Raw genomic sequence first — 27,926 nt, forward strand, 5'->3', positions numbered from 1 at the left:
GTTTTTTATCATTTATGAATCCCTCATCCAACCTTTGCCCCCTCCTGGAAATCTGTGGTTTGCTTTGTAGGACCTGATGTTTAGGAGGCTGCAGACACTAATTAATCATAAAGGAGACGATTCTAAGGGCAAGCACTGGACTTCTGCTCGCAACCCTGTTCCTGACTCACAGATTCTATTTGTTTGCACAGCACTGCCCCAAGGAACAACATAAAAGCAGTTCACAAAGAGACACAAATTCTACTCAGCATGAAAATCCCAGCCATCTGACGTAGAGGGATTTATAGGTTTAGTGGAAATTGCTTTCCCAGCATCCAGATTAAATACTGACTGGCATTTTGTCTCTGAACTGGTAAACATCCTTCTAATAATGAGATGACCCAACAATGTATGAAGGCCCAGATAGATCTCAGTTTTAGAGCTTCTCCCGTGGACTAATTTTGGGCCGTAGGCTGCTAGGTATCATGCTGACTAACAGTAACGTTCAGACCTGCATCTTTCTACTTCTTTGGGGATGGACAATGTCAACTGAGAGCAGAACCCAGCAGCGTGTGAAAGGCGTACCTGAGCTGTACAAACAGGGCAGGTGAGTCTTGCAAAGGGGCATATATTATGTACACCACAAAATGCAATGTAGCTGCAAGCAGATGTAGGGATTTAAATGCAGAAGCTTACTATAGTGAAGCAAGTCTGTTCTGCAGCACTAGTGGCACAGTGTTTTGGGTGGGAATGAAGCCTTAGTAGGAGAGAGTTGGGCTGCATCTTAAGGGAGTGTGTCCACCATCATTTATTTCACCCTAGATTTGTGAAGGAATAAATAATGTGCAGCTATGGTAGAAATCATTATATTATTTAGGGGGTTTGACATACTGATTTTTTTCTAATTGCAAATATACCTTATTTATTCTTCTAGTGCTGTACTCTTTTAATATTTCCTGTGTTCTTAACATTATTATCTGAGTATTGAAATATTCCTAGTGAACTATATTACTAATTACTTTAGTGATATATCAATATTTATATATGGATATATACATTTAGCATATATTATATTCTAGATAGATACATTCCAGATGTTAAAACCCTTCTGCAGTGCAGTGTGAGATCCTGTTTAAGTTGTTTTGGTCTATTTTTTGGTGTCAAAAACAGTGACAAAATTCAGCTCCTAGGCTTCTTTGCATAAAAACCAGTGTAATGTTTTACGCATTTCTTCTTCGAGCAACTTCCCACAGAACTTACTTACTCAAGGTCTGAAACAGCGTAAAATAGCATCAAATCTGGCATTCTGACAACATAAAACATACCTTGATAAATTTGCCATTTATTTTGCACAGCTTTTTACGCCATTTTTTTTGGAGAATTTCATTCTACACAGCATAATAAATAGGCCTCCTAGTGGGGCTGTAACAGGTGTCATATAGCAATTCAACACTTTGTTGGAGATCTTGGGTAAGAGATTATTGATACAGTGATAGGACCTGTTATCCAGAATGTCCAGGATTTTGGTTTTTTTGAATAAAGGGTATTTCCATAATTTGGATCTCCATACCTTAAGTCTACCAAAAAACATTAATTAAACCCAGTAGGATGGTTAATTATTATATTAATTATATCTTAGTTGGGATTAAGTACAGGGTACCGTTTTATTATTACAGAGAAAAAGGAAATGTGTATTAAAATTTAAGATTATTTGAAAAGTGTGTGGGAGGTGGCCTTCTTGTATTTTGGAACTTTCTAGATAACAGGTTTTTGGATAATGCATCACATACTCATATACCTATATATATATATATATATATATATATATATATATATATATATATATATATACAGTATATATATGCTAGCATGTTAAACAGCGTCTGTACTCTGTACTGTGTTCAGGCACAGATTAGTGGGAATAGGGTAAAGTGGCCATACACGTATCAATAGTACGGTATGAAATGAAAAGAACATATAATTATTGGTACATACAGTATATGATGGACTGTCAGTCCCAACTAATATCCATTTACTATGGATATAGAAATGAGGCAAGTGTGAAAATGCCATACCAATGCACCATATTTGCTAGTGCATGGTGTATCAACAGATGAGAAAAGAAGGTACAGTAATAAATACATGCTTTTAAAATAAATGGCAATCATTTCAGCCCTGCTAGCTGAATTTGTGGATATTTTAGATATGTCCCTGAATTTTCATGTGATCTGGTCATTTTTTCCTATAAGACTATTACCAAAAAATCTTTTTTTTTTGTAATATTATTGCACATTCCCATTGTTGAATTTGAAAAGGGTGGGACTACATCCAAGTGCTGCTAAATGGTTTGGGGGACCCTTTGGGCTACTTGTATATCCACAGTAGAATTTGGTTCTAGCTTAAGCCACACTTTTCTTATATTATTTTCTGTGTGATTTCTCTCCAGAATCAGGCTATTAGGCTATTGCATAAGTAGATAAAATGTTCTAATAAGCCAATCAAATTGTCTCAGCCTGTGGCCCCCCTCTGTGTGGTCCCACACCTCTCTGGATTATGTGACTGTTTACCTTTGTGTAAGCCTTAAATGGTATCAGTACTGGGATTAACTGGCCCCTTGCATTGTTCCACCTCAGATACAGGCTGTAACCCCTTGTATTGTTTAAACATGTAATACCCTGTACTGTTCACACCTTTTACACGTTTACCTGTTTACACCCCCTGCATTGTTCACACCTCAGGCTCAGACCTGTTGTTTACCTGTTCACACCTCAGACCACAGGGGAGGAGAAGACATAGGGATTTAAGAGTGTGCCTTGATGACATAATATAATTCTTTCACATATGAATGAAGGAGGATATCCCTACAGTGAGCTCCAACCATTTGGGTTTTTGCTGCCCTACCACTATTAGTGTGGATATGGTCTTAAAAGCTCTTGTGATAACATGGGTGTGGTTTGAAGTGGGTGCGGTTTAAAAAAACGTGAGTCGTCAAAACCGGTTTCTGTTATCAACCCTCTACCATGTAGGCCATGTAGGCCCTCTGTACAACAGATGTTGGACAGCACTGATTTACTGGATAGCTGCAGAATGAAAAGTTACATAGTTTGTGAACTTCCCATTGTCACAACTTGTAACCCAGATCTAGAACAAAGGACAGTGTACAGTTTTGGCAAAGAAGTAGGACATTGTCATCACCCTCCTTGGAAAAATGACATTTAACCTTGAGGAGATTAAGAGGAGGGCAAGAATAACACAAATATTCTACACGACATGTCACTTCAAACCACATATTTCTTTGATGATTCACTGACAGAATGACATATTCTCTAACACAAGGCTTTCATGTCAGGCAATACAAGCTGATGATCATGCCAGCCCAAATCTAACCCCAAGCATTAAAGGAGCAGTATACACCCTTGTTTAGCATGAGTGCAAACAATAGGACTTCAGCATATTTAAAGTATGCTGCTTTAGCGTATACTGCTCCTTTAATGCTTGGGGTTAGATTTAGGCTGGCATGATCATCAGCTATATATATATATATACAGTATATATAGTAGCAATTGAAGATGTCCCGCACTCACAGGTCTTAGGTGAAATAAAAGGTGTTTATTCAATCCACATCTAAGATGTGGATTGAATAAACACCTTTTATTTCACCTAAGACCTGTGAGTGCGGGACATCTTCAATTGCTACTATTCCTTAATTTGTTGGGACTGCACCCAGGCATCGCTACTCTTTCTGTGATGTGAGTGCCTGTCTACAAGCCAAATATATATATATATAAACAGTTATTAAGCTGCACACCAATAGTATGGGACGCTACCTGGGTGCCTGGACAATGTAGCAAAGTGTAGATAAGCAGAGGAGAATGGCACTGGAGACATCAGATGGCGTGTAAAAAGTGAGGTTTTTTATTAGTCCGACGTTTCAGTTCCTCCTGGAACTTTCATCAGGGAGAAAAGTTCCAAAAGTTCCCTGATGAAAGTTCCAGGAGGAACTGAAACGTCGGACTAATAAAAAACCTCACTTTTTACACACCATCTGATGTCTCCAGTGTGAAATTTCCTGTGAGTGCTGTTCTCCTCTCCATATATATATATATATACTGTATATATATATATATATATATATATATATATATATATATATAAAAAGGCTGAGGCACACACTTATAGGGATAACAACCTGGGTGCAAATCAGATAAACAATTTTTTACATATATATATATATACAGTATATATATTGTTTTAAACAGAAAACAGAAGAATTGTAGTTACTGCACGTTTGGTTCTTGTGAGGTAGATGACGACCATTATGCACTGCCTTCTTCCCTTGTTCTGACTGGTTTGTCCATTATACATGGCAAATTTCAGAGCTCTGGTAATCTAGTTTTCCAACTCACAAGGCCCAAATATGAAGCAGCTTCAGTTTCCTTGTTTGCACTGTTTATCTTAAGAAATAACAAAAACATAAATTTTTCATCATTAAAACAAAGGGCAAAAAGTATGTTAAGCTTAAGCCCTAGTCATTAAATTTATGTTAAAGAAGGCAATATATTTTACAATCCCAGAGCAAAGAATGGATGCCATTGCTCCAGTGCCTAATATCTCCACTTCATGCAGTCTTGTGCAGACAGCATCAGAAAGCTGATCATTTTGTGACCTGTGGATTAGAAACAACATCATCTCACTGAACCTAGAATGGTGGCTTGCCAGGACCGTGGATTCGGTCGAATCTTAATCCTGCCGAAAAAAGGCCAAATCGTGGCCGAATACCGAACCGAATCCTGGATTCACCGTATCCCTAGTAGCTCTATCCTAACAAAAAAGAAAAAGATCATCTCCACATAAAATCATCTTAATCATCTTAATCATCAATAAACACTGAGAATCTGGCACAGTACTAAGAAAAGTGACCAAAATCAGAGCAGGGCAAAACACATCAACCTTAAAGGACAACTTACTTGTTTGTAATATATAACATTTGGGTTAGAAAAAGTCAACATGTTAGAAATATAACTTCCAAGGAATTCCTGTCCCCAAAGCTGTAAAAATGTTGTAAAATTTATAATATAAGCTAACTAAACTAAAACCCCGGAATCTTTTGTCCCACTAATAAAGTCCTGCAACTATAAAGTTGATCCTGGGTGATCAAGTAGTAAATTTACAGAACTTGGATTTTTTTTTTTTTTGTTCTCTCATATGCCACCAAATATTTTGAATCTACAGTAGCTCAGTGGTCAGCAGTGCTGGGGTCCTGAGTTCAGTACCAACAAACAGGAGAACTTATCTGTTTGTATTTGTTGTGTCTGTTGAAAGAGGACTAAAGCCTAACTAAAGAAGTATGGCAGAAATGTAGTGCAGGTATGGGATCCCTTATCCGGAAACCCATTATCCAGAAAGTTCTGAATTACGGAATAACCGTCTCCCATAGACTCCATTTTAATCAAATAATTGAGAAATTTAAAACTGATTTCTTTTTTCTCTGTAGTAATAAAAGAGTACCTTGTTATTGATCCCAACTAAGATTTAAATAATCCTTATTGGATGCAAAACAATGCTATTGGGTTTAATTAATGTTTTATTGATTCTTTAGTAGACTTAAAGGAGAATGCAAGTCAAAATTTAAATAGTATACTGCCCAATAGTCCTCCTATTGTTTAGTAAAAACTCCATACTTTTGGCTCACCTAATCAAATATTTACTCAGTCACACTTACTTCACATTTTCTAGAACAGGCAGCCATCTCTAAAAAGGTATTCTCCCTTCCTTTCCCTCCTTGCTTCATACTGCACATGTGTTTCATTCCCTCCCCTCTGCCAGATCCGCTTCTGATTGGCTGGTGGGCATGTGTAGCTCAGAACAGGAGACAGGATCAAGTTACACACATGCTCAGAGAATAGGAAGGCTGCCGCTGGCAGCCTACAGGAAGGGAAGAGAGATTTCAGTGATGTCACTGTAGTCTTCACACTGCTGTAGGCTGCCAGCACCATATCTCAGAGAAGCAAGCAGGGATCTGGGAATTTAGATATGCAGTAAGTACTTAAAAAGAATTCCTTTAGACTTACGTTTAATATATATTAACCTTTCATTGTCCTTTAAGGTATGGAGATCCAAATTACGGAAAGACCCTTTATCCGGAATGCCTTTGGTCCCAAGCATTCTGGATAATGGGTACTATACCTGTACAATATGTTTTGGGCTTCTGTAACAACCTCAGGCAACCACAGCTCTTTAGCAGTGAAAACCTGTTTCTCACAAATGCTCCCAGTAACTCCCTATCTTTTTTCTGCACATGCTCTGTGTAACGCTCAGTGACTGAGCTTAGGGACTGACTCGCAATATACTGTAGCTATAGAATATAAATATCACTGTAAAACAATACAGATTATTAGTTACTTGTATCAGAAGTTAATAATAATCACTATAGCATCAGCTTATAGTAAAGGCAAACCTCATTTTCTGCTTGACAATTTGTGATGACCCCTAAGCTTAGCTTCTAATCAGCTGCTCAGAGCACATTGAGCATGTGAGTGTTACAGATGCTTCTAACAGAATCCAAAATGGGAAGCTCCTGTAACAGCTTTTAAGGACTGGACCATTAGTAATATAGAAATGCTGGTGGTGCTGGTGTAATAAGTTTGTTTTATAAAATATCTATAGCATCTATGGCATCTATAGCCATATTCATTTTTAGGGTTTAGTTCTCCTTTAAAGGTTACAAATACAGGAGGTCTACATTGCAGCTATAAATGAAACCTAAAGGGCCTGATTCATTAAAGTGCGATAAAAATTATCGCACGATTTTTTGCGTTAAAAAAGACGCGATAATTTGCGCGCGATTCACCATAGTATTATCGCGTGCGATAAATTGAAATTTTCGCATGGGTTATTTCTCACGCTAGTTTTATCGCATGCGTTAATTTCCGCGCTGAAAAGAATACGATCACATGATTCACTATAACTTTTGCGCGCTAAATATCGCATTCGGCTATGCGAAAATTAACACCTACTACAGGCAGGCGAAAAATTATACAAAAGTACAGTAAATGATTTTTTGCAATAAAATATGGACTTACAGTGTTATTTATTCAAGTCTGTGTTTCCCCTAGAGTAACGCAGCCGCCAGTTTGCAGCAAAATGTTCACTTTTAATACAGTAATTTTCTGCAAGTATTGGCGTGTATGGCTAACATGGCGTGCGTTCATTTGCGCGACTATTTATATTTGGCTGCAAGTGATGAAATGTTTCGCCAGGCATGGATTCGTAGCAAATTTTTGGACGTGCGTTGAATTTTTTCGCGGCGGATTTTTTCATGCGTTTTGCAAAACAATCCGCCAATGGCCACGCAAAAATTCACCGCACATCCAAAAATTGATACAAGCGTCAAAAAATAATGGTCACGGGCAACAATTTTTTTGCCCGCACAACATTTTTGCCGTTTCGTGGATCTTTCGAAAGATTTGCTAATTTTTCACTAAAGATAACCAGAACACATTTGCTCATCACTAGTGGCTACTATTTATAAGCATCTACTTTTTATATGATACCATTTATATGCTACCATTTATATGTGGCTAATATTTATATACACCATTTATATGCGGCGACAATTTTTATACACTATTTCTATGCTACCATTCATATGCGGCGACTATTCGCGTGCGTAATTTACAAATACTGCATTGAAATAGTCTTTGCGAGTTAAATAACGCATGCAATATCGCGCGTAAAAAAGCGCAAGTATGCTTATAGTGAATCGTGCGAAAAATCGTCAAAATTAAGACGCGGTAAAAATTTTAGCGCACAATAAAAATAGCGCACGTTTTATCGCACTTTAGTGAATCAGGCCCAAAGTCTTCTGGGTCTTTCTTTAAAATCATTTTGGGCCTCCTCCTTATCACCCCTAAAAAGTGATATCCTTACTAGCTTTCAGTGTCATAATCTAAACACTCTTTCTACACAATTTCCTTAACCATTGCATATGTGATAGTTTGCTGCCCCCTTAAAATTGCATGGTTAGTTTTCTTCAGTATTAAAACTGGGTTCACACATAAATTGATGCTGTGTATGAACCAAACCAGAGATCTTGAAGTACCACCATACACATACAATTCCTACATCCCTAGACGCAGGTAAAAAAAACAAACCTGACTACAGATCATGAAACCACAAAATCTGACCCTATGCTACAGGTTTCCAAGCTAGACATTCTTAAATCTTTCAAACTGGCCAATCCTCGTAAAGCTACAGGTCCAGATGGAGTCTATACAAAAGTTCTTAAAATTTGCTCATCTCCTGTGGATAATTGCAAAGTCTTCAAGTTTGCAGATGACATGACAGTGCTCAGCCTCAACCAGAATGATGACGAAACACAATACAGACAGCTAGTGTGCAACCTTATTAAGTACACCAGAAAACATGACCTGGTTCTCAACATAACAAAAACAAAAGAGTTGATCATAGATTTCAGGAAACAAACCCTTAAAAACTTGAGGTGTAAAAGCTGAGCAAGTAGAGAGCTTCAAATTCTCAGTTCTATATATCGCCAATCCCCTTAAATGGACTGACGATACTAAGGCCATAGTCCAAAAAGCTCATTAACGTCTTCATTTCCTTAGGAAATTGAAGTGATGTGGTGTCAATAAGATGGCACTAACTACCTGTTAGAGCCACAGTCAAAAGCATTTTAACTGCCAACATAACGGTGTGGTATGGCAGCATCACAGACACTGCCAGATATAAGAACAAAATGAAAGTCATTACCAGCGACTCGAGTCACCAGGGCATAAACTATTCATCTGGCACAACAGGCCTGAAAGCATAAAAACTAGAAGTAAAAGACTATTTAACTGCTTCTTTCCAAGAGCAGTCAGGCAAACTGCAAAGGAGTCCAGATGAAAGGAAAGCAAACAAGGCCTCATATTACCTCATGAACTCACTGCACTGTTTAAGTATTATAATATATACTAGTACTCACTGCACATTAGTATTATACTCTGTATTACATTATTACATTGCTAAAATCTAAATGTGTCTTAATACCCTGTGCTGCACAAGAATTCTTATGTACTGTACAAAACAATTTGTACTTGACTTAATTAGTTTCTTTGTTATTACATTGTTTAGTGATAGACCTTGATTTCTGGGGAATTAATATTAATTAATGAATTAATTCGTATTACCTACAAATAAGGGAGATATTTATTCTAATGTGGTTTATTTTCCCATTTGTCTATTTCAGTAGGCCACACAGACAGAGAAGGGAAGTGCATCAGGAGTCACACAAGCAAGGCAGGTACAGTATCTTATTTTCTGTATCTGTATCTTAGTTACTTACTGTTATTGCCACGTCATGATATGCAGGATTTGTAAATACTTTTATGTTTCACCTTTAAAATTCCTAATTTGTCATGGATGGATGTCAATTCTGTGTGATCTACAACTGGCTCTAAATGTTGCCACAATTTTCAGTATCCACATTGCAGCAGGACAAATGCTGGATGGAGTAAAATAAAAACTTTGAATTGTGAATGTTTTTTCAACTTTGCCTCTCTAGTAAAGGAGGCACACTGGGCAAATTTGCCCCTTGGCAGTAACCCATAGCAACCAATCAGCAAATTGCTTTTTTTTCAGCCAGCTGCAGGTAGAACAATGAATGCAACAATCTGATTGGTTGCCATGGGTTACTGTTCATGGGCAATTTTGCCCAGTGTTGATAAATTTCTCCCACTGTGTTTAGAGTTTTGGTATTTTTATGCTATATATAGTAGGAATCCTCTTGTTGTTGTTTTAAGAAATGGCATGATATTGTAAATATTGTTAATATTTGTAAAATAAAATCAAATTGTTTATTAAACTTTAAGCATAGCAAAAGTGAGGGGGGGACAGAAGGGAAAAAGGGAAGGGTTATTTAAATACAATGTTCTTGTGTCAAATGTTTTCTGTAATAAGCAAGCAAGAACTGACAACAAGTCATTACTGGATATATATATATCAGTTGGTTACTTGTTGGGGAGGCTAAATTAATTGTTAACTATTGGCAGCAATAATATGGTAAAAACCCCTTGTATTGGTGCTTTCACTGAACATATTACTTTTCTCTTCTATTTAGTCCCCTTCCCATGTTCCATGCTCTTCTCCCCCCCCCCAATTATCCATATACTATATTTGTCTCTTATTTGTTTGCTATTCTCTCCTTCATTTACATGTCTAAAGAATCTGTGTTGCAGAACTGCAGTCATTGGGTTTAAATTACATTGCAATCAGTGCGGCCTTTCTAACTGCCTTTCTAGTCATGTCCTTGTACCTGATCTGGTAGCCATAGACTGGTTCTCCTAGAGGGGTATGAAGGAGGGCTCCATCTTAAGGCCAGTTAGGGTGAAGTTTGGGGAGGGAGTATATTTGCTCTTCTATGTATGCCTGAAACAACAACCTAGAATGAAATTTGGGAGTAAAAAAAAACATGGGCTGAATTAAAGAAACCGTGATGTTTTCCTATATCTGCAACCTGGTTAGCCGCTAAGGGGGCGGGGCCTAATCAAAAGTTGGGCATCCAAGGGGGTTTAGCAATCAAGTTTTTTATGACTAGGGGCTACCTGTATAACAGAAAAATAGCAGTCAATGATCCCATATTGACAATTAGATAAGTGATTTTTAGGTTGACAAGATATACCTAACTTTTTCTATGAAAAAAACACATTGTCAAATTAAATAGAAGAAATTATCTCTTTAAATTCCAAGTTTAGATCCAATATACAAAGACAATTTAGGATCTAGTTAATTCATCCCCAAGTATATATGTTATTAGTATCACCACTTGTGAATCCCAACACCAAAGGGGATTTGACACTAATAGGAACAATCTCTTCCTTCTTTTTAGATCCCTTATAAAGGTAGAACCTTTCAGATTATCATCAAAGGAGAACTAAACCCTAAAAGTGAATATGGCTACAACTTTTCTACGCCCTCTGCCAAAAGCTACTTTTTAAATTAAGTTCGAGAAACATTGTATCGTTTTTAGCGTTCAGTGCAGGTTTAGTGCAAGAAATCAAAGGGAAATGAGGGACTTTTCAGAAGGAATCGGGGACTGCAGGCTGAGCTGTCAAAATGGGGACTGCTTGGGAGGTTTGGTGTCAGTGACATCACAAATTATCATGAAGAAAACGAAGTTTTGCCTACAGTATAGTAGTTTCTGAGCTGCTTTGTATGGAGAATCTGAATTATATTCTAATCAGCCTTGTATGGTGACATTTATATTCTGTATATACAGTATATTTTGAGTCAGTCCCTAAGCTCGGCATATCGCACGTGCAGCAGAAAAGAAGATGGGGAGCTACTGGGGCATCTTTGGAGGCACAGATCTTAACTGCTTAATGGTTGTTATTGCCCTGAGCTGGTACAAAACAAAATGTACAGGTATGGGGCGTGTTATCCATAATACTCCGGACCTGGGGTTTTCAGGATAAGGGATCTTTCCTTAATTTGAGTTTCTATACCTTAAGTCTACTAAGAAATAATTTAAATATGAATTAAACCTGATTGCCTCCAGCAAGAATTAATTATATCTTAGTTGGGATCAAGTACAAGGTACTTTTTTATTATTACAGAGAAAGGGGAATGATTTTTAAAAATATAAATGATTTAATTAAAATGAAGTCTATGGAAGATCTCCTTCCCTTAATTTGGGGCTTTCTGGATAGCAGGTTTCCAGACCCCATACCTGTACAATATTTCTGCTTCTTTGGTTAAGCTTTTTTCTCATTTAATTGTACTGCCTGGCTGTCAAAGCTATCCTTCATAGTACAGTTTCTCCTATGTCTAAGGAACTGACCTATGGGTGAATAGGTACAGTAGTATGAATTTTTATGACTTTATAAAAATAGACAATTCATTTAATTTAAAGAGCAATTATTTAGTAATTTAAGTATGAAATCTATTAGAATGCAATCCGACCTGTTTATATCTTTATGAATAAATGTGTACATGATATAAAAATAATATTTTCTTATTATGGCTGTGCTAGAATCATATGAATTGTAGTGCCATAATAGCTGGAACATGAGTTTGTTTTAGTTCAGTGCTATAATTATTTCTTCATTTGGAAATTTCAGGCCTCCATGCTCTAACTGGCCATGTGCATTTGGTGACCTGGAAATCACATCCTAAATCCTGCCAAATCCAGTAGCAAGAAATATTTGATATTATTTCTATGTGTCATATTTGTAAATCTGTTGATAGCCCAGTTAGTAAAAATAGAGCAGAAGATAAGCAGTTTATATGCTTGTGGCATCACATACCCAGGGTGATCTCCATTTATTCTTGGAATTATGCCAGCAGGCTTTTATTTTCGACATTTTGTTATCTATTGCTTAGCTTAGCAACCTGTCACAAAGCTTCATATTCCTCTGTGTGCTTTCCTTTGTCTTGTATGCAGTGCTGATATATATCTATGCAATAGCATGTGTCCCTCAGGGGGGATGCAGAAGTTTTAACTCTTAGAACTTCTTTATTGTAATACTGGAAATGTTTTTTTTGCGCCTCTCCACATCAATAAATAAATTGTTCCTTGGCTTGAAAAATGTGTTCTCCACTTGTTGGTTAGAAATTAGCGTTATCTCGATTCAATAAGCACTTTGTTCTTTAAGCAATGGTTCCTAAACTGTGGCAATGGTCACCGTAGAGGGTCCCAGAGCAATGGTTGGGGCCCTGGCCAAAGGCCAGTTATGGTAAGATTTGGAGAGAATGACTGATTTCAACCCTAGAAACTCCTAGAAATCCCAGCATGAAGGTACATTAGGGTTAAACATGGGAAAGCTATACGCTATAATATTCTTGGAATTAGTGTTGATACAGCAATGTTTTCATATACCCATAACCTTATAATGAGCTAAGTGGGAAGAAATGTCAGACCTCAAGGGGAGCTTTTAATCAATCAACCACTGCTTTATGTTGTTGCAGATCCTCTAAATATATCCGGAATAAGGCTTGTCTGCCATGTTTCTGCCCACTGCCCAAGTCTTTCTCAAGACATACAAGCTGGTCTTCCACAGCTTTATTTCCAAATGCTATTTCCAAAAAGCCTAAAAAGCTTTGGGCCCTTTCCTAAACCATGTAGCACTCCACTTCTACTTACTTTTACCAATTGCATTTAATATTTTATTCAGTTATTGCTATACTGCATATATGCAATAAAAACACATTTAATTTCAAGAATGAAGTAAAACTAATAGAAGTAGCAGATATCCTTCAAAGCTCTTTATGTTTTGTAGCCCTGTATTTAAGAGAAGTCCCGACATCACAAAGTCTCCACTCACAAAGTCAGAGCAGCTTCTCAGAATAGATGATCACGACTTCACCATGAGACCTGGATTTGGGGGTATGTATGATTATGATATTGAGTCAATACCGTTTTTCACTATTTTTTAATGTCTACATAGCCATATGGACATTAGCAAAATAAATGTCAAAATCAAATTCAATTTGATTGGAGATAAAATGAAATGCATCGCTAATCTTCTGTTGTGTTTTTTGCTCACAGATAGGGTAACTGAAATAAAACCTTTACTTTTTGCTATAGTGGACTACTTGTTTTTTTCATTTAATATACTGGCCCTATTTAAGCATCTTTTCAGTTTCAATATAAAAGGCTTGCAAACATTGGTGCAAAGTGGTAGCAGCAAGAATGTTTGCGACTGGAGCCAGCGACCAAGGAGTCTGTACCACTGTACCCCCTCTACTATATGCAGCAATGGTGCTGCATCTCCGACAGTCGCCTATCACAAGTGCACATATAAAACAAATGTAGGTAGGGCTGCACAGAGGTTAATGAAGCCATGTGCAGACATTTTAAATCATTCCTTATTAAAGGAGAAGGAAAGGCTAGTAAAGAGTTAATCTCAAGCTGCAGGCATACCTTCAGTTGTCTCAATAGTGCCCTTAAGTCTCCCCATACTTTACCCGTTCAGAAGATCAGAAGCCAAACAGGAAAAAAAAACGCTGAGCTGGGTAGAGAAGATTCCCATAATGCATCGCTCCTTCCCAGACTTGGCGACTTGTTACTGTAGGCGGCGCATGCGCACACAGCAGGAGCGTCTGGTTGCCATGGCGATGCAGCGATGGAGAACTCTGACATGCAGGTGGGAGGAGTGGGGGGGCAGGTGCGGGGAGCGGCGGAGGGTTTGTGGCAGGAGCGGGGAGCAGGGGGGGTTTGTGGCAGGAGCGGGGAGCAGCGGAGGCTTTGTGACAGGGGCGGGGATTGGAGGGGGGCTGGCTTGTGCTTTTCAGCCCATACAGACATGCTGGACAAGATGGCGGCGCCGTTCACTGAAACAAGTATGTAGGTTCTAGTATGTGTATCTCTGTAAATCTTTCATTAGGCAAGCCAGGAATATAGAGTTTTTACACAGCAATAGTAGTACTATTTAATAGTGTGCTTAATAGGTTTTGACTTTCCTTGGTAACTCTGCTAATCACTATAATTTAAGGTGAGGGAGCTGTGTGATGATGCTTTCCAATCAGAAAGGGCTTTGAGACAAACACAGTTATTTTTATACAGGTGGGATTAAGTTCTTCTTTTCACCCCTAGAACATAATTGATTTTTACATCAGATCCTCTTTAACGTGGCATTTTATTTTATTTCTTGTCATTATCCTTTCTTATCTCTTCTAATATAATTTCTATCTTTCTTTAAAAGAAAGTGCAAAGGTGCAAAGTACTCCATGTCTCTTTTTTAAACATCACAACTTTACAGGCTACTAGAATGAAAAAAACTATTTAACTCCATAGTTTCTCAGTTTAACACTGTTTTCTCCTGACTATTCAGCTACTTATCCCATATTTCTTTTTTGAACTGAAGTAAAAAACTGTGTGTGCTTTGGTGTAGAGCTGGGCATACATTTATGCAAACCAGCATATCTTAAACCGATTTGGCCACAAACAGGCTGGGTTTAATTAGTATGATCTGATCATTTGGCCTATTGGAGGTTTCAAAAAATACTTGTAGGTATATTCACATTTAATAGTTGAGAAAAAAACAAAATTGATTTTTGATTAACAACCATCTTATTAAGGGGCTGATTTAGCAAAATTTGAGTTTACAGTTTAATTAATAAAACCTCACCCCACATTCTTTTCATTTCTATGGAATTTATCAAGTTGTTCTAGCTTTCACCCATTGATAAATACCCTTCTAAAAATCCCATGGTAATAATTAGAATGTGGGGGAGCTTTTATGTATTTTTGTGTGTATTTTTATTTATTTTGATAAATCTGCCCCTAAATATATAATTATATGAGGAAAAAATAGGAGTTTATACAGTATCAATCAACTGTATTAAACATACAATAGTTCTTCCATTGTTTACTCATATTAATATTTTAAATATTAAAAAAAAATATATGTTTGTACAGTGGAGGAAATAATTATTTGACCCCTCACTGATTTTGTAAGTTTGTCCAATGACAAAGAAATGAAAAGTCTCAGAACAGTATCATTTCAATGGTAGGTTTATTTTAACAGTGGCAGATAGCACATCAAAAGGAAAATCGAAAAAATAACTTTAAATAAAAGATAGCAACTGATTTGCATTTCATTGAGTGAAATAAGTTTTTGAACCCCTACCAACCATTAAGAGTTCTGGCTCCCACAGAGTGGTTAGACACTTCTACTCAATTAGTCAACCTCATTAAGGACACCTGTCTTAACTAGTCACCTGTATAAAAGACACCTGTCCACAGAATCAATCAATCAATCAAGCAGACTCCAAACTCTCCAACATGGGAAAGACCAAAGAGCTGTCCAAGGATGTCAGAGACAAAATTGTAGACCTGCACAAGGCTGGAATGGGCTACAAAACCATTAGCAAGAAGCTGGGAGAGAAGGTGACAACTGTTGGTGCGATTGTTCGAAAATGGAAGGAGCACAAAATGACCATCAATCGACCTCGCTCTGGGGCTCCACGCAAGATCTCACCTCGTGGGGTGTCAATGATTCTGAGAAAGGTGAAAAAGCATCCTAGAACTACACGGGAGGAGTTAGTTATTGACCTCAAATTAGCAGGGACCACAGTCACACCGCAATGGATTAAAATCCTGCAGGGCTCGCAAGGTCCCCCTGCTCAAGAAGGCACATGTGCAGGCCCGTCTGAAGTTTGCCAATGAACACCTGAATGATTCTGTGAGTGACTTAGAGAAGGTGCTGTGGTCTGATGAGACCAAAATAGAGCTCTTTGGCATTAACTCAACTCGCTGTGTTTGGAGGAAGAAAAATGCTGCCTATGACCCCCAAAACGCCGTCCCCACCGTCAAGCATGGGGGTGGAAACATTTTGCTTTGGGGGTGTTTTTCTGCTAAGGGCACAGGACAACTTATTCGCATTAACGGGAAAATGGACGGAGCCATGTATCGTGAAATCCTGAACGACAACCTCCTTCCCTCTGCCAGGAAACTGAAAATGGGTCGTGGATGGGTGTTCCAGCACGACAATGACCCAAAACATACAGCAAAGGCAACAAAGGAGTGGCTCAAGAAGAAGCACATTAAGGTCATGGAGTGGCCTAGTCAGTCTCCGGACCTTAATCCAATAGAAAACCTATGGAGGGAGCTCAAGCTCAGAGTTGCACAGAGACAGCCTCAAAACCTTAGGGATTTAGAGATGATCTGCAAAGAGGAGTGGACCAACATTCCTCCTAAAATGTGCGCAAACTTGGTCATCAATTACAAGAAACGTTTGACCTCTGTGCTTGCAAACAAGGGTTTTTCCACTAAGTATTAAGTCTTTTTTTGTTAGAGGGTTCAAGAACTTATTTCACTCAATGAAATGCAAATCAGTTGCTATCTTTTATTTAAAGTTATTTTTTCGATTTTCCTTTTGATGTGCTATCTGCCACTGTTAAAATAAACCTACCATTGAAATGATACTGTTCTGAGACTTTTCATTTCTTTGTCATTGGACAAACTTGCAAAATCAGTGAGGGGTCAAATAATTATTTCCTCCACTGTATATTATAGGTCCTGCAATACCAGTGGGCGTTGATGTACAAGTGGAAAGTTTAGACAGTATTTCAGAGGTTGATATGGTAAGTAATCTGTTATCTTATTATTTATAAAACATGAGCAAATTTACTTTATAGCAGAACTGACAACAGTATCTAGTAAGATGTTTTTTATTTTAGGTCAAAGTGCTGTTTTTGAGATACTTGTTATTAATTCAGTTGTCTTCAGGTATCCTACTTTTTAAACATATCCATGCATTGGTGGGCTCCTGATAACAAATAGTAAAGGAGGTTGAGCATTCTTGCCTTCTGCCTTTGTCCATGATAATAGAGTTTAGATTATATTCATCACTTATAATACAGGTATTGGACCCCTTATCCGGAAACACATTATCCAGAAAGTTCTTAAATACGGAAAGGCCATCTCCCATAGACTTCATTTTAATCAAATCATTTACATTTTTAAAAATGGTTTGTTTTTTCTGTAACAATGAAACAGTACCTTGTACTTGATGCCAACTAAGATGTAATGAATTCTTATTAGAGGCAAAACAATCCTATTGGGTTTAATTACTGTTTAAATATAATTTTTTAGTAGACTTAGGGGCTGATTTACTAACCCACGAATCCGACCCGAATTGGAAAAGTTCCGAGTTGAAAACGAACATTTTGCGATTTTTTCGTATGTTTTGTGATTTTTTCGGATTCTTTACGAATTTTTCGTTACCAATCCGATTTTTGCGTAAAAACGCGAGTTTTTCGTATCCATTACGAAAGTTGCGTAAAAAGTTGCGCATTTTTCGTAGCGTTAAAAGTTACGCGAAAAGTTGCGCATTTTTCGTAGCGTTAAAACTTAACGCTACGAAAAATGCGCAACTTTTCGCGTAAGTTTTAACGCTACGAAAAATGCACAACTTTTCGCGTAAGTTTTAACGCTACGAAAAATGCGCAACTTTTTACACAACTTTCGTAATGGATACGAAAAACTCGCGTTTTTACGCAAAAATCGTATTGGTAACGAAAAATTCGTAAAGAATCCGAAAAAATCACAAAACATACGAAAAAAATCGCAAAATACCGATCATTACGAAAAAAACGCAATCGGACTCATTTCGACCCGTTCGTGGGTAAGTAAATCAGCCCCTTAGATCGGTATTTTGCGATTTTTTTCGTAAATTGTCGCAACTTTTTCGTAGCCATTACTACTTGCTCGTAAATTGTAGTGACTTTTTCGTAGCCGTCGTGCTGAGTACGAAAGTTTCGGATTTATTCAAGCTTCAGTATCGTGACTTTCCTTGGGCCAGGTTGGAGCTGCAGAGCCATTGCGTCCTATGTGAGGCTTCCAAAATCATGCAAAGTCGCAAAGGTTTGCCCACCATTTACGAGCGCTCAATACGTAAAAGTCGCGACAATATACGAGCAAGTCATAATGGCTATGAAAAAGTTGCGACAATTTACGAGCAAGTCGTAATGGCTACGAAAAAGTCGCGACAATTTACGAAAAAATCGCAAAATGTTCGTTTCCAATCCGATTTTTTCCCAGTCAGGATTCGGATTCGTGGATTAGTAAATCAGCCCCTTAAGGTGGGAGATCCAAATTACAGAAAGACCCCTTATCCGGAAAACCCCAGGTCCCAAACATTCTGGATAATGGGTCCCATACCTGTAGTACATTAGGGGAGAGAGAGAAGGAGACACAGCAAGAGAAAGAGAGAAGTATAGCATTCACCAGGTCTTTTAAAAGACATGTCAACCCCAAAAATAATTTTTTGCCTAATAAAAGAAAACTTTTCAATATCAATATATTAAAATTTTTTATTTCTTTAAAAGTTATTTGTAAATGTAATTGCTATAGAAAGCAGCATTTGCTGAACTCCTGGTTGTTACTTTTTAAACAATGTTGCAAGTGCCAGGCTCCTACAGTAAGTCAGGTCTGTAAAATCTGCTGCCTTGTGTTACATTGGTTCATACTCCAGAGACACCAGGGCAAAGAATAGAAAGGACAGGCAACACTGCTTTTAAGCAGTTATATATACAAATAACTCAAAAACCATTACAAATATGTAATGAATGTAAATTGCAAAGTTGTGTTTTCTTTTATTAAGCAAAAAAAACTATTTTTGGGGTTGAAATGTCCTTTAAAGTAAAGTAAATATATATATATATATATATATATATATATATATATATATATAAATATATAATGGGGATTAAAGGAAATTTAGATGACAGCCTCAGTTCTGATTGTTTGCTGTGTGCAAATTAATTTAATGTGGAAGAAATCATTAAGGTTAGCTAAAAGTCAACAGAGACCCTTACGATTTATAAATCGGTAATATTCAATGTGTTAAGCTGGTTATTTGACCAGTCTCCATTTTGATACATACTATATATATACTTTTGCTTGGACAACTACTCTTTTATTCAAGGAGACAAGGAGATATATTTTAATATAGGACACTGAATTAATGTAATTTACAGGACTTCACTATGAAATTGTATCTAAGACACTACTGGAAAGATGAGCGCTTGTCCTTCCCCAGTTCCAACAATCAGAGTATGACGTTTGATGGCCGGCTAGTGAAAAAGATTTGGGTTCCCGACATGTTCTTTGTTCATTCCAAGAGATCCTTTATTCATGATACCACAACAGATAATATTATGCTGAGGGTTCAACCTGATGGGAAAGTGCTGTACAGTCTCAGGTATTGGTTTGTCTGTTTGTTTTCAATGACACTATATGAATTACAGATCACATTAGTCTTAAAAAATCTTAAAAGAAGAATAATGGGTAGGTTATATTTGAGCAATAAGGTACAATTGGACGTCCTGATTATAAATACATGGAACAGAACAGATTGCTTGTAATTTAAGTTGCATAACAATTTAGTAGATTGTAAGGAGAACCTACATATTTATCTTACATTTGTTGAAGTTTTGGTGTTATTGTATTTTAACAAAATGCATTAAGTAGATTTATATCAATTTGTGGAATTTTACAAATGAATGCATATTCTGTGAAATGAGTAAAACCTAATAAAGTTTTCTGAAAATGACAAGTAAAATTGGAATACAACACATTTCAGCTTACAATAGCATCTCTCACTTTTTAGGGTGACAGTGACAGCAATGTGCAATATGGATTTTAGCCGTTTTCCTCTTGACACCCAGTCCTGCTCTTTAGAGATTGAAAGCTGTAAGTATTGAGTTGCTTTCAGGGGCTTATTTACAATAAGGAACCAAGAGATTGTGCCTAGGGTGGCAGGGTTGTCCCTTTAGTGCCAGTAATTATTTTTTTTTAAGGAAATCCAGCTATGGAGCTGGGTGTGTGTGTGTGAGGGGGTAGGGGGTTGTGGGCTCTGTGGAACTGACATCATGTATACTTTTGCAAAGTTGGTGTGTGCTTGTGATGGTATTTAGGTTATTCTCCTATTTGTGCCTGTATGTTACCCACCCATGAGCTCTACGGGGCAGGACCCTCCTTCCTCTTGTTTTTCTAAACACCTAGAACTTAATTCAGTTAATTGTACATATGCAATATATAATTTGTATATTTTTATTTATGGCATACTATTGTATTTTTCTCTGTTAATGTTTTGTTTGAATTTATGTTTGTTTGAATCTCTTATCCACAAACCTTACCTTATCTTACCTCCAACAAGCCTTACTAGAGACCCATAAAGAGGCAAAATTATGTTTTCATCCCTTGAGTCAATGCCCTTTTTTATACAAGACAGCACTTTATTTGCTTTAGTAGCCACAGAATGACACTGCCTGGAATTAGACAACTTGTTATCTACAAAAATCCCCAGGTCTTTCTTAATCACTACCATAACTTGCATTTATATTTTTTCTACCAAATTGTATAACTTTGCACTTTCCAAGATTGAACCTCTTTTTCAATTTTGCTGCCCAGTTTTCCAATTTTGTCAAACTGCTCTGTAAAGTGGCAGCATCCTGCATGGAACTTGTAGTGGCTTGCAAAAGTATTCGGCCCCCTTGAACTTTTCCACATTTTGTCACATTACAGCCACAAACATGAATCAATTTTATTGGAATTCCACGTGAAAGACCAATACAAAAAGTTGTACATGTGAGAAGTGGAAGGAAAATCATACATGATTCCAAACATCTTTTAAAATAAATAACTGCAAAGTGGGGTGTGCGTAATTATTCAGCCCCCTTTGGTCTGAGTGCAGTCAGTTGCCCATAGACATTGCCTGATGAGTGCTAATGACTAAATAGAGTGCACCTGTGTGTAATCTAATGTCAGTACAAATACAGCTGCTCTGTAACGGCCTCAGAGGTTGTATAAGGCTGATGCCACACCAGGCGTAGGGCTGATTCATTCGGGTGCCTGCACCCGAATGAATGAGATCCGCTCGGGTGCAGGCACATGTAGCCGATATACACACGAAAACGCGAGAGAATGCAAAGTCTCGCGTTTTCATGCGTATATTGGCTACATGTGCCTGCACCCGAGCGTATCCCATTCATTCGGGTGCAGGCACAAGTAGCAGGCGTAGGGCTGAATTTTCGGCAAGCGTTTTTCCGCTTGCCGAAAATTTCAGCCCTGCGCCTCGTGTGGCATCAGCCTAAGAGAATATTGGGAGCAACAACACCATGAAGTCCAAAGAACACACCAGACAGGTCAGGGATAAAGTTATTGAGAAATTTAAAGCAGGCTTAGGCTACAAAAAGATTTCCAAAGCCTTGAACATCCCACAGAGCACTGTTCAAGCGATCATTCAGAAATGGAAGGAGTACGGCACAACTGTAAACCTACCAAGACAAGGCCGTCCACCTAAACTCACGAACAAGGGGAGCGCTGATCAGAAATGCAGCCAAGAGGCCCATGGTGACTCTGGACGAGCTGCAGAGATCTACAGCTCAGGTGGGGGAATCTGTCCATAGGACAACTATTAGTCGTGCACTGCACAAAGTTGGCCTTTATGGAAGAGTGCCAAGAAGAAAGTCATTGTTAACAGAAAACCATAAGAAGTCCCGTTTGCAGTTTGCCACAAGCCATGTGGGGGACACAGCAAACATGTGGAAGAAGGTGGTCAGAGTTGATGGGAAGATGGATGGAGCCAAATACAGGGCAATCTTGGAAGAAAACCTCTTGGAGTCTGCAAAAGACTTGAGACTGGGGCGGTGGTTCACCTTTCAGCAGGACAACAACCCTAAACATAAAGCCAGGGCAACAATGGAATGGTTTAAAACAAAACATATCCATGTGTTAGAATGGCCCAGTCAAAGTCCAGATCTAAATCCAATCGAGAATCTGTGGCAAGATCTGAAAACTGCTGTTCACAAACGCTGTCCATCTAATCTGACTGAGCTGGAGCTGTTTTGCAAAGAAGAATAGGCAAGGATTTCAGTCTCTAGATGTGCAAAGCTGGTAGAGACATACCCTAAAAGACTGGCAGCTGTAATTGCAGCAAAAGGTGGTTCTACAAAGTATTGACTCAGGGGCTGAATAAATATGCACACCCCACTTTGCAGTTATTTATTTGTAAAAAAATGTTTGTAATCATGTATGATTTTCGTTCCACTTCTCACGTGTACACCACTTTGTATTGGTCTTTCACATGGAATTCCAATAAAATTGATTCATGTTTGTGGCTGTAATGTGACAAATTGTGGAAAAGTTCAAGGGGGCCGAATACTTTTGCAAGCCACTGTGTGTATATATATATATATATATATCCAATTTGCTCTTTCATTTCAGATGCATACACAGAAGATGATCTTATGCTATATTGGAAGAATGGTAACGAATCATTAAAAACTGACGACAGAATATCATTATCACAATTCCTTATTCAGGAGTTTCACACGACTACAAGGCTTGCTTTCTATAGCAGCACAGGTAAATATCAAGTTTCAAAAAAAGTACACAGAAGCTAGAAATGATCACATTAATACACTTTGCCAATATAATTGGTCAGTATTAGTGATGAACAAATGTATTGGGTTTCGCTTCAATTTGCAAAAAAATTAACATTTTGTGAATTTTCTATGTAAATAGACTGCACAATTAGCAGTCCTAATTGATAGTTAAACACTTGTGAAATGGTTAATCCTAGATAACTGAAACAGGAGACATTTAATAGTTTAAAAATCCAGTGAAGAGTTAATATAAGCCAGGATTTACTCTCTTCTGGGTTCACACCATATTTACAGCTTCAGAGTGTAAAACTGGAAGTTAAATTCAGCCACATATTAAACAATATCTTCTATCAATAAAAAATAAATAAAAAATTTCATACATCACTAGTCAGCATGTTATAAATGGCCGTCTGCACTAAAATTATGTGCCTGGAAATAGAAAAACTGGAATATGTGGTCCTGAAATAAATCAACAGTTCTTACAAACTACAATGCATTTTCATAAAGTGAAATTAGAATTCCATTTACATCACCAATTTATTGCCATGGTGTTCTGTGCACACAAGTGTTCCTGTACGCTTTAAGCCAGAAACTCTTTGTCACATGAATTTGTTTCATTGTCTTCAATGGGTTGCCCCAAGTTCCACATGTAAAAGCGGCCTAATAAGTACAATATGGTGTATAAAAAAATCTCAGTACATCCCTAGGCAGCACAGAGGATGATAGGGGTCAATGCTTTGATTCAATTAGGAGGCAGGATGGCCATCAAAGTATTTACCCCTCCTCCTTAGTTTTTTTGCCATCATGCTTGAGGTAGGAAGCTATTTGATGCCATTAAGATACAGGAGTTTACATCTGCATCTTAAAGGAGTCAAATCACCATTAACTCTGCTAAAAAAGAGTCTTAGGAATTACTTAGGGACTTGGAGAATTATGATAATCAAAAATTATTGTTGTTCATCTGACCAGAAAGGCTATGTACACTCATAATTACATATCAGAACTGCAGTGTCTTAGATAAAATACATGCAATGCAAGGGCTATAATATTTTTTACAGTCACATGATTTTGCAGTGTCACAATCAGATATAAACCAAGACATGAGGTTAGAGGGCCTGCCCCATTAAGCTTACAATATACGTCAATATGCAGAATTTTTAGGGCTTTTTTTTCATGGACATGTGTGCTTTTGTTTTAATCTAGGATGGTACAATCGCCTGTACATCAACTTTACATTACGGCGCCACATCTTCTTCTTTCTCCTACAAACATACTTCCCAGCAACCCTGATGGTGATGCTCTCTTGGGTGTCTTTCTGGATAGATCGCAGGGCAGCTCCTGCCAGAGTTCCCTTAGGTAAAAGAAAATTTTTGTTAGATCCTTTTAAACAGGGTATATTCCGCCTTAAAGCACTGACTACAGTCACATCATACCATCAAGTAAAACTCAAGGTTACACAAATCAAACACTTACACATAACACACAATACATAACAAATTCTACACCATATGGTATATAAAACACTTTATAAACCAAACAAAACATACCAAAAAGTATAGACCACCTTATATATTTGTATGGATGGTTGAAATGCTTGTAACTACATTCAGTTACACATGTAACCCTACAGCAGTGGTGCCCAACCAGTGGCTCACGAGCAACATGTTGCTTCCCAACACCTTTGATTGTTGCTCCCAGTGGCCACAAAGTAGGTGCTCATTTTTTAATTTCTGGCTTAGAGGCAAGTGTTGATTGCATAAAACCCAGTATAAAGCCAGAGCCTTTTATAGCCTTTTATCAGCCACATAGGGGATACCAATTATATCTCTTATTTGCACCCCCAGGAACTTTTTATTGTGTTGGTTGTGTTGCTCCCCAACTGTTTTTACATTTCAGTGTTGGTTTCAAGGTTGGGGATCCCTGCCCTACAGTAATAACAAAAGTTATATTTTATTACAGCACAACAATATACACGGGTATCCCAAAGAAACATACTCCCCTCTTAAGAGCCTAAGCAGGGCATTATCAGAACATGCCACAGTTCATGATTTCTAAGATTTCTCAAAAGTATGTGGAATATGTTTAATAGTCAATGACCTATGCCTTAAATATAAACAATGTGAGCCACTTCACCATTGTCCACATTCATGAGAGACAGTCCTGATTTGCAGACACTAAAAAGGGGTGGGATGTAGGACAGATCAAGGGCATGTCCAAGTCTAAACTGGTGTGGGTGGGACAGGTCAAGGGAGTGGTCTCCATTTTTTGGATCTCATTTTTCTATGTTTAATATATACACTAGAACCATAAATTTAAATTTTAAATATATTTTATATTTAATATTTGTATTTTTTTGTTTTGTTTTGTTTGTCTATGTAAAGTTGGGAGGAACACGGGTCAAAAAATTTCATTACAGTAATGATGCTTCATTGTTATTTGTATATGACAATAAACTTGAACTTAAAAGATGCTGAGAAGGCATCACATGGCTAGTTTCAGTGGGAGTACGTAAAAGGAGGAGAGTCTACAAAGTAACCTCAAAATGTTATTCAAAGTGTGTGCTGGAAGTAACATTAGATTACAAAGTTGTTTCTATTCAAATAGTACTGAATAATACAATAAATAGAACTCTTTTAAAAATTGCATTTCACAGGTATAACCACGGTGTTGACTATGTCTACCATCATAACGGGAGTAAATGCCTCCATGCCCAGAGTCTCATACATCAAAGCCGTGGACATTTACTTGTGGGTTAGTTTTGTGTTTGTCTTCCTATCGGTGCTGGAATATGCAGCCGTGAATTATTTGACCACTGTGCAAGAGAGAAAAGAAAGGAAAATGCGGGAAAAGGTAAGAATTGAGCTGGTGTAGCTGCTGATACTGAGATTCCAAATCATTCAGTGATTTAAAAAACTATTTAATGTATGAGCATTATTCAGAGCTTTATTAGCTACAGATTTCTACTGCCACCTTCTTGTGTACCTATGGACAGATCAACAGCAGTTGACTGATCTCAAACAACTAAACGCTGTTGGTGCAACTACCTGGGTGCTTAGAAAATAATGTACAAATGTCCAAAACAAATCAAGCGATCTCACATCTTTGTAGAAAAAATTAATTCAATATTTGTTTGACGTTTTGGCTTCATCAAGAAAGTAAAAATCTTGAGAAAAATAAAAACGGAAATATACTGTTAGTATAAAAATTCAGTTCCTGCAATCTAACATTTTCAGCAATATCAGCCAAAAGTAATATTGCATGAAAGATTAGGATCCCATATGTAGTATTTTTATCTCAAGTTCTGTAAATTATAAAGATTTTTATAGGACATCTAGGGGCAGATTTATCAAAACGCGAGTTCAAATCCCGAATGGGAAAAATGTGGATTGGATACGATAATTTCTGATGATCGCAAATATCACAAATATGCTTACGAAAAAATCATATTAGTCACGATATTATCGTATTGGCGATATGAAAGTCACGCAATTTTCGTATCTGAACGATTGTAACATGCAGGAAAACCTTTCTGACTTTGATCCTTCTGTGCATGATTTTGGTCCCATAGGACACAATGGCACTCTGCAGCTCCAACCTTACCTTTGTGAGGTCTTCACAACACTTGGGTCATTTGTTAAAAAGAAGACAAAGCAAAATAGGCATAGCACTATCTGCGTGGTCACACAGCATGCCGCACCTCCACCAATAGTCTTATGCAGTTTTGACCTGTGCACTGTCATCATCCACATGACCATAGCACAAGCCTTAAATGTCAGTGTGGCCCTCTACTTTCCTCTAGCATACCCCTAGAGTGAAGTAAAGGGCCATGGGGGACCTGTGTGCAAGGCAGATGCGCCAGGCACACATATGCCCCCCACTGACGCCGCCCCAATCCGCCCTCTGTTGCTTCACATATCCATGAAGGTGATCATAACATGACCAGCTCAGCATATGGACAATTTGCAACTATACTGACACTGCATCTTAACAAATGACCCCCATGGAGAGAAGAATAGTATCAAAGTCTGGCACAATTCATGTCACCTGCAAATAGCCCCCTAATGACCCTCATGGGTGGGGTCAAAAGAGAAAATGATCTAAAAGTCACAAGCAAACTCTACACATGTCAATATTAAATGCACTAAAGTCAAAAGTCTTCACAACACTTGGGTCATTTGTTAAAAAGAAGACAAAGCAAAATAGGCACAGCACTATCTGCGTGGTCACACAGCGTGCCGCACCTCCACCAATAGTCTTATGCAGTGTCGACTTGTGCACTGTCATCATCCACATGACCATGGCACAAGCCTTAAATGTCAGTGTGACCCTCTACTTTCCTCTAGCATACCCCTAGAGTGAAGTAAAGGGCCATGGGGGACCAGTGTGCAAGGCAGATGCGCCAGGCACTCATATGCCCCCCCCCCCCACTGACGCCACCCCAATCCGCCCTCTGTTGCTTCACCTTTTGAGCTATGGAGAGCTTATTTATTTGTATTTATAATAGTACTGAAACACGGCAGATGGGCAAGAATTTTTAAGTGTGAACATGTTTGAATTTCTGTTTTAGTAATGTTACTAGATTCATTGGATTCACCAATGGACACTCAAAAGAATTATCAGCAAGCAACAAGAACTCACATGTCACATGGGACCGGAGAGGTAATGGACACAGATAAGCAGAATAAATTAATGGAGCTATTGTGACGCTTAGGAAATAGAAGACTGCATTTGTGACCATGTATGTGTCACTTACTTTGAGCATTTAATCTTCACAAAAGAAAGTTGTCTACGCTCTAGTTTTTTTTTTTGTTTTCTTAATGTGGTGGGTAGAAATTTGATCAAGTCAGTCCAGATTGGTCATAGTACAAGCAATTTGCATCTGTTAAAATTACAGATGTGAACCGTGTCAAAGAATTTAAAAATATTTAGCATTGGAAAATAATTGAAGATTAATGTCTTTATATTATTTATAGTCTAAGGCTGATGCCACAAGGGCGTACTCTTGGCAAGTCGAAAAACGCTTGCCGAGAATACGCCCCGCTACTCTACATTTACTC

General features: G+C 37.8%; 1 protein-coding gene across 2 annotated transcripts; it reads left to right on the forward strand.

Annotated features, from left to right (window-relative positions):
* The first annotated feature begins 77 nt into the window (after window positions 1-77).
* Window positions 78-27,856, forward strand: LOC116410948 (gamma-aminobutyric acid receptor subunit rho-1-like). 2 transcript variants are annotated; one of them, XM_031902647.1, is made up of 10 exons: window positions 78-586; window positions 9,227-9,280; window positions 13,254-13,360; window positions 16,994-17,061; window positions 19,459-19,682; window positions 20,091-20,173; window positions 22,709-22,849; window positions 24,073-24,225; window positions 25,523-25,719; window positions 27,437-27,856. In XM_031902647.1, exons 1-10 carry the CDS (start codon window positions 465-467, stop codon window positions 27,437-27,439), a joined length of 1,152 nt encoding a protein of 383 aa, XP_031758507.1. In that variant the 5' UTR covers window positions 78-464; the 3' UTR covers window positions 27,440-27,856. The 2 variants fall into 2 exon arrangements, with proteins under 2 accessions (XP_031758507.1, XP_031758508.1); XM_031902648.1 differs by lacking the exon at window positions 9,227-9,280.
* The last annotated feature ends 70 nt before the right edge of the window (window positions 27,857-27,926 follow it).

This window comes from Xenopus tropicalis, chromosome 5 (assembly GCF_000004195.4).
Source record: "Xenopus tropicalis strain Nigerian chromosome 5, UCB_Xtro_10.0, whole genome shotgun sequence".
Lineage (NCBI taxonomy): Eukaryota > Metazoa > Chordata > Amphibia > Anura > Pipidae > Xenopus > Xenopus tropicalis.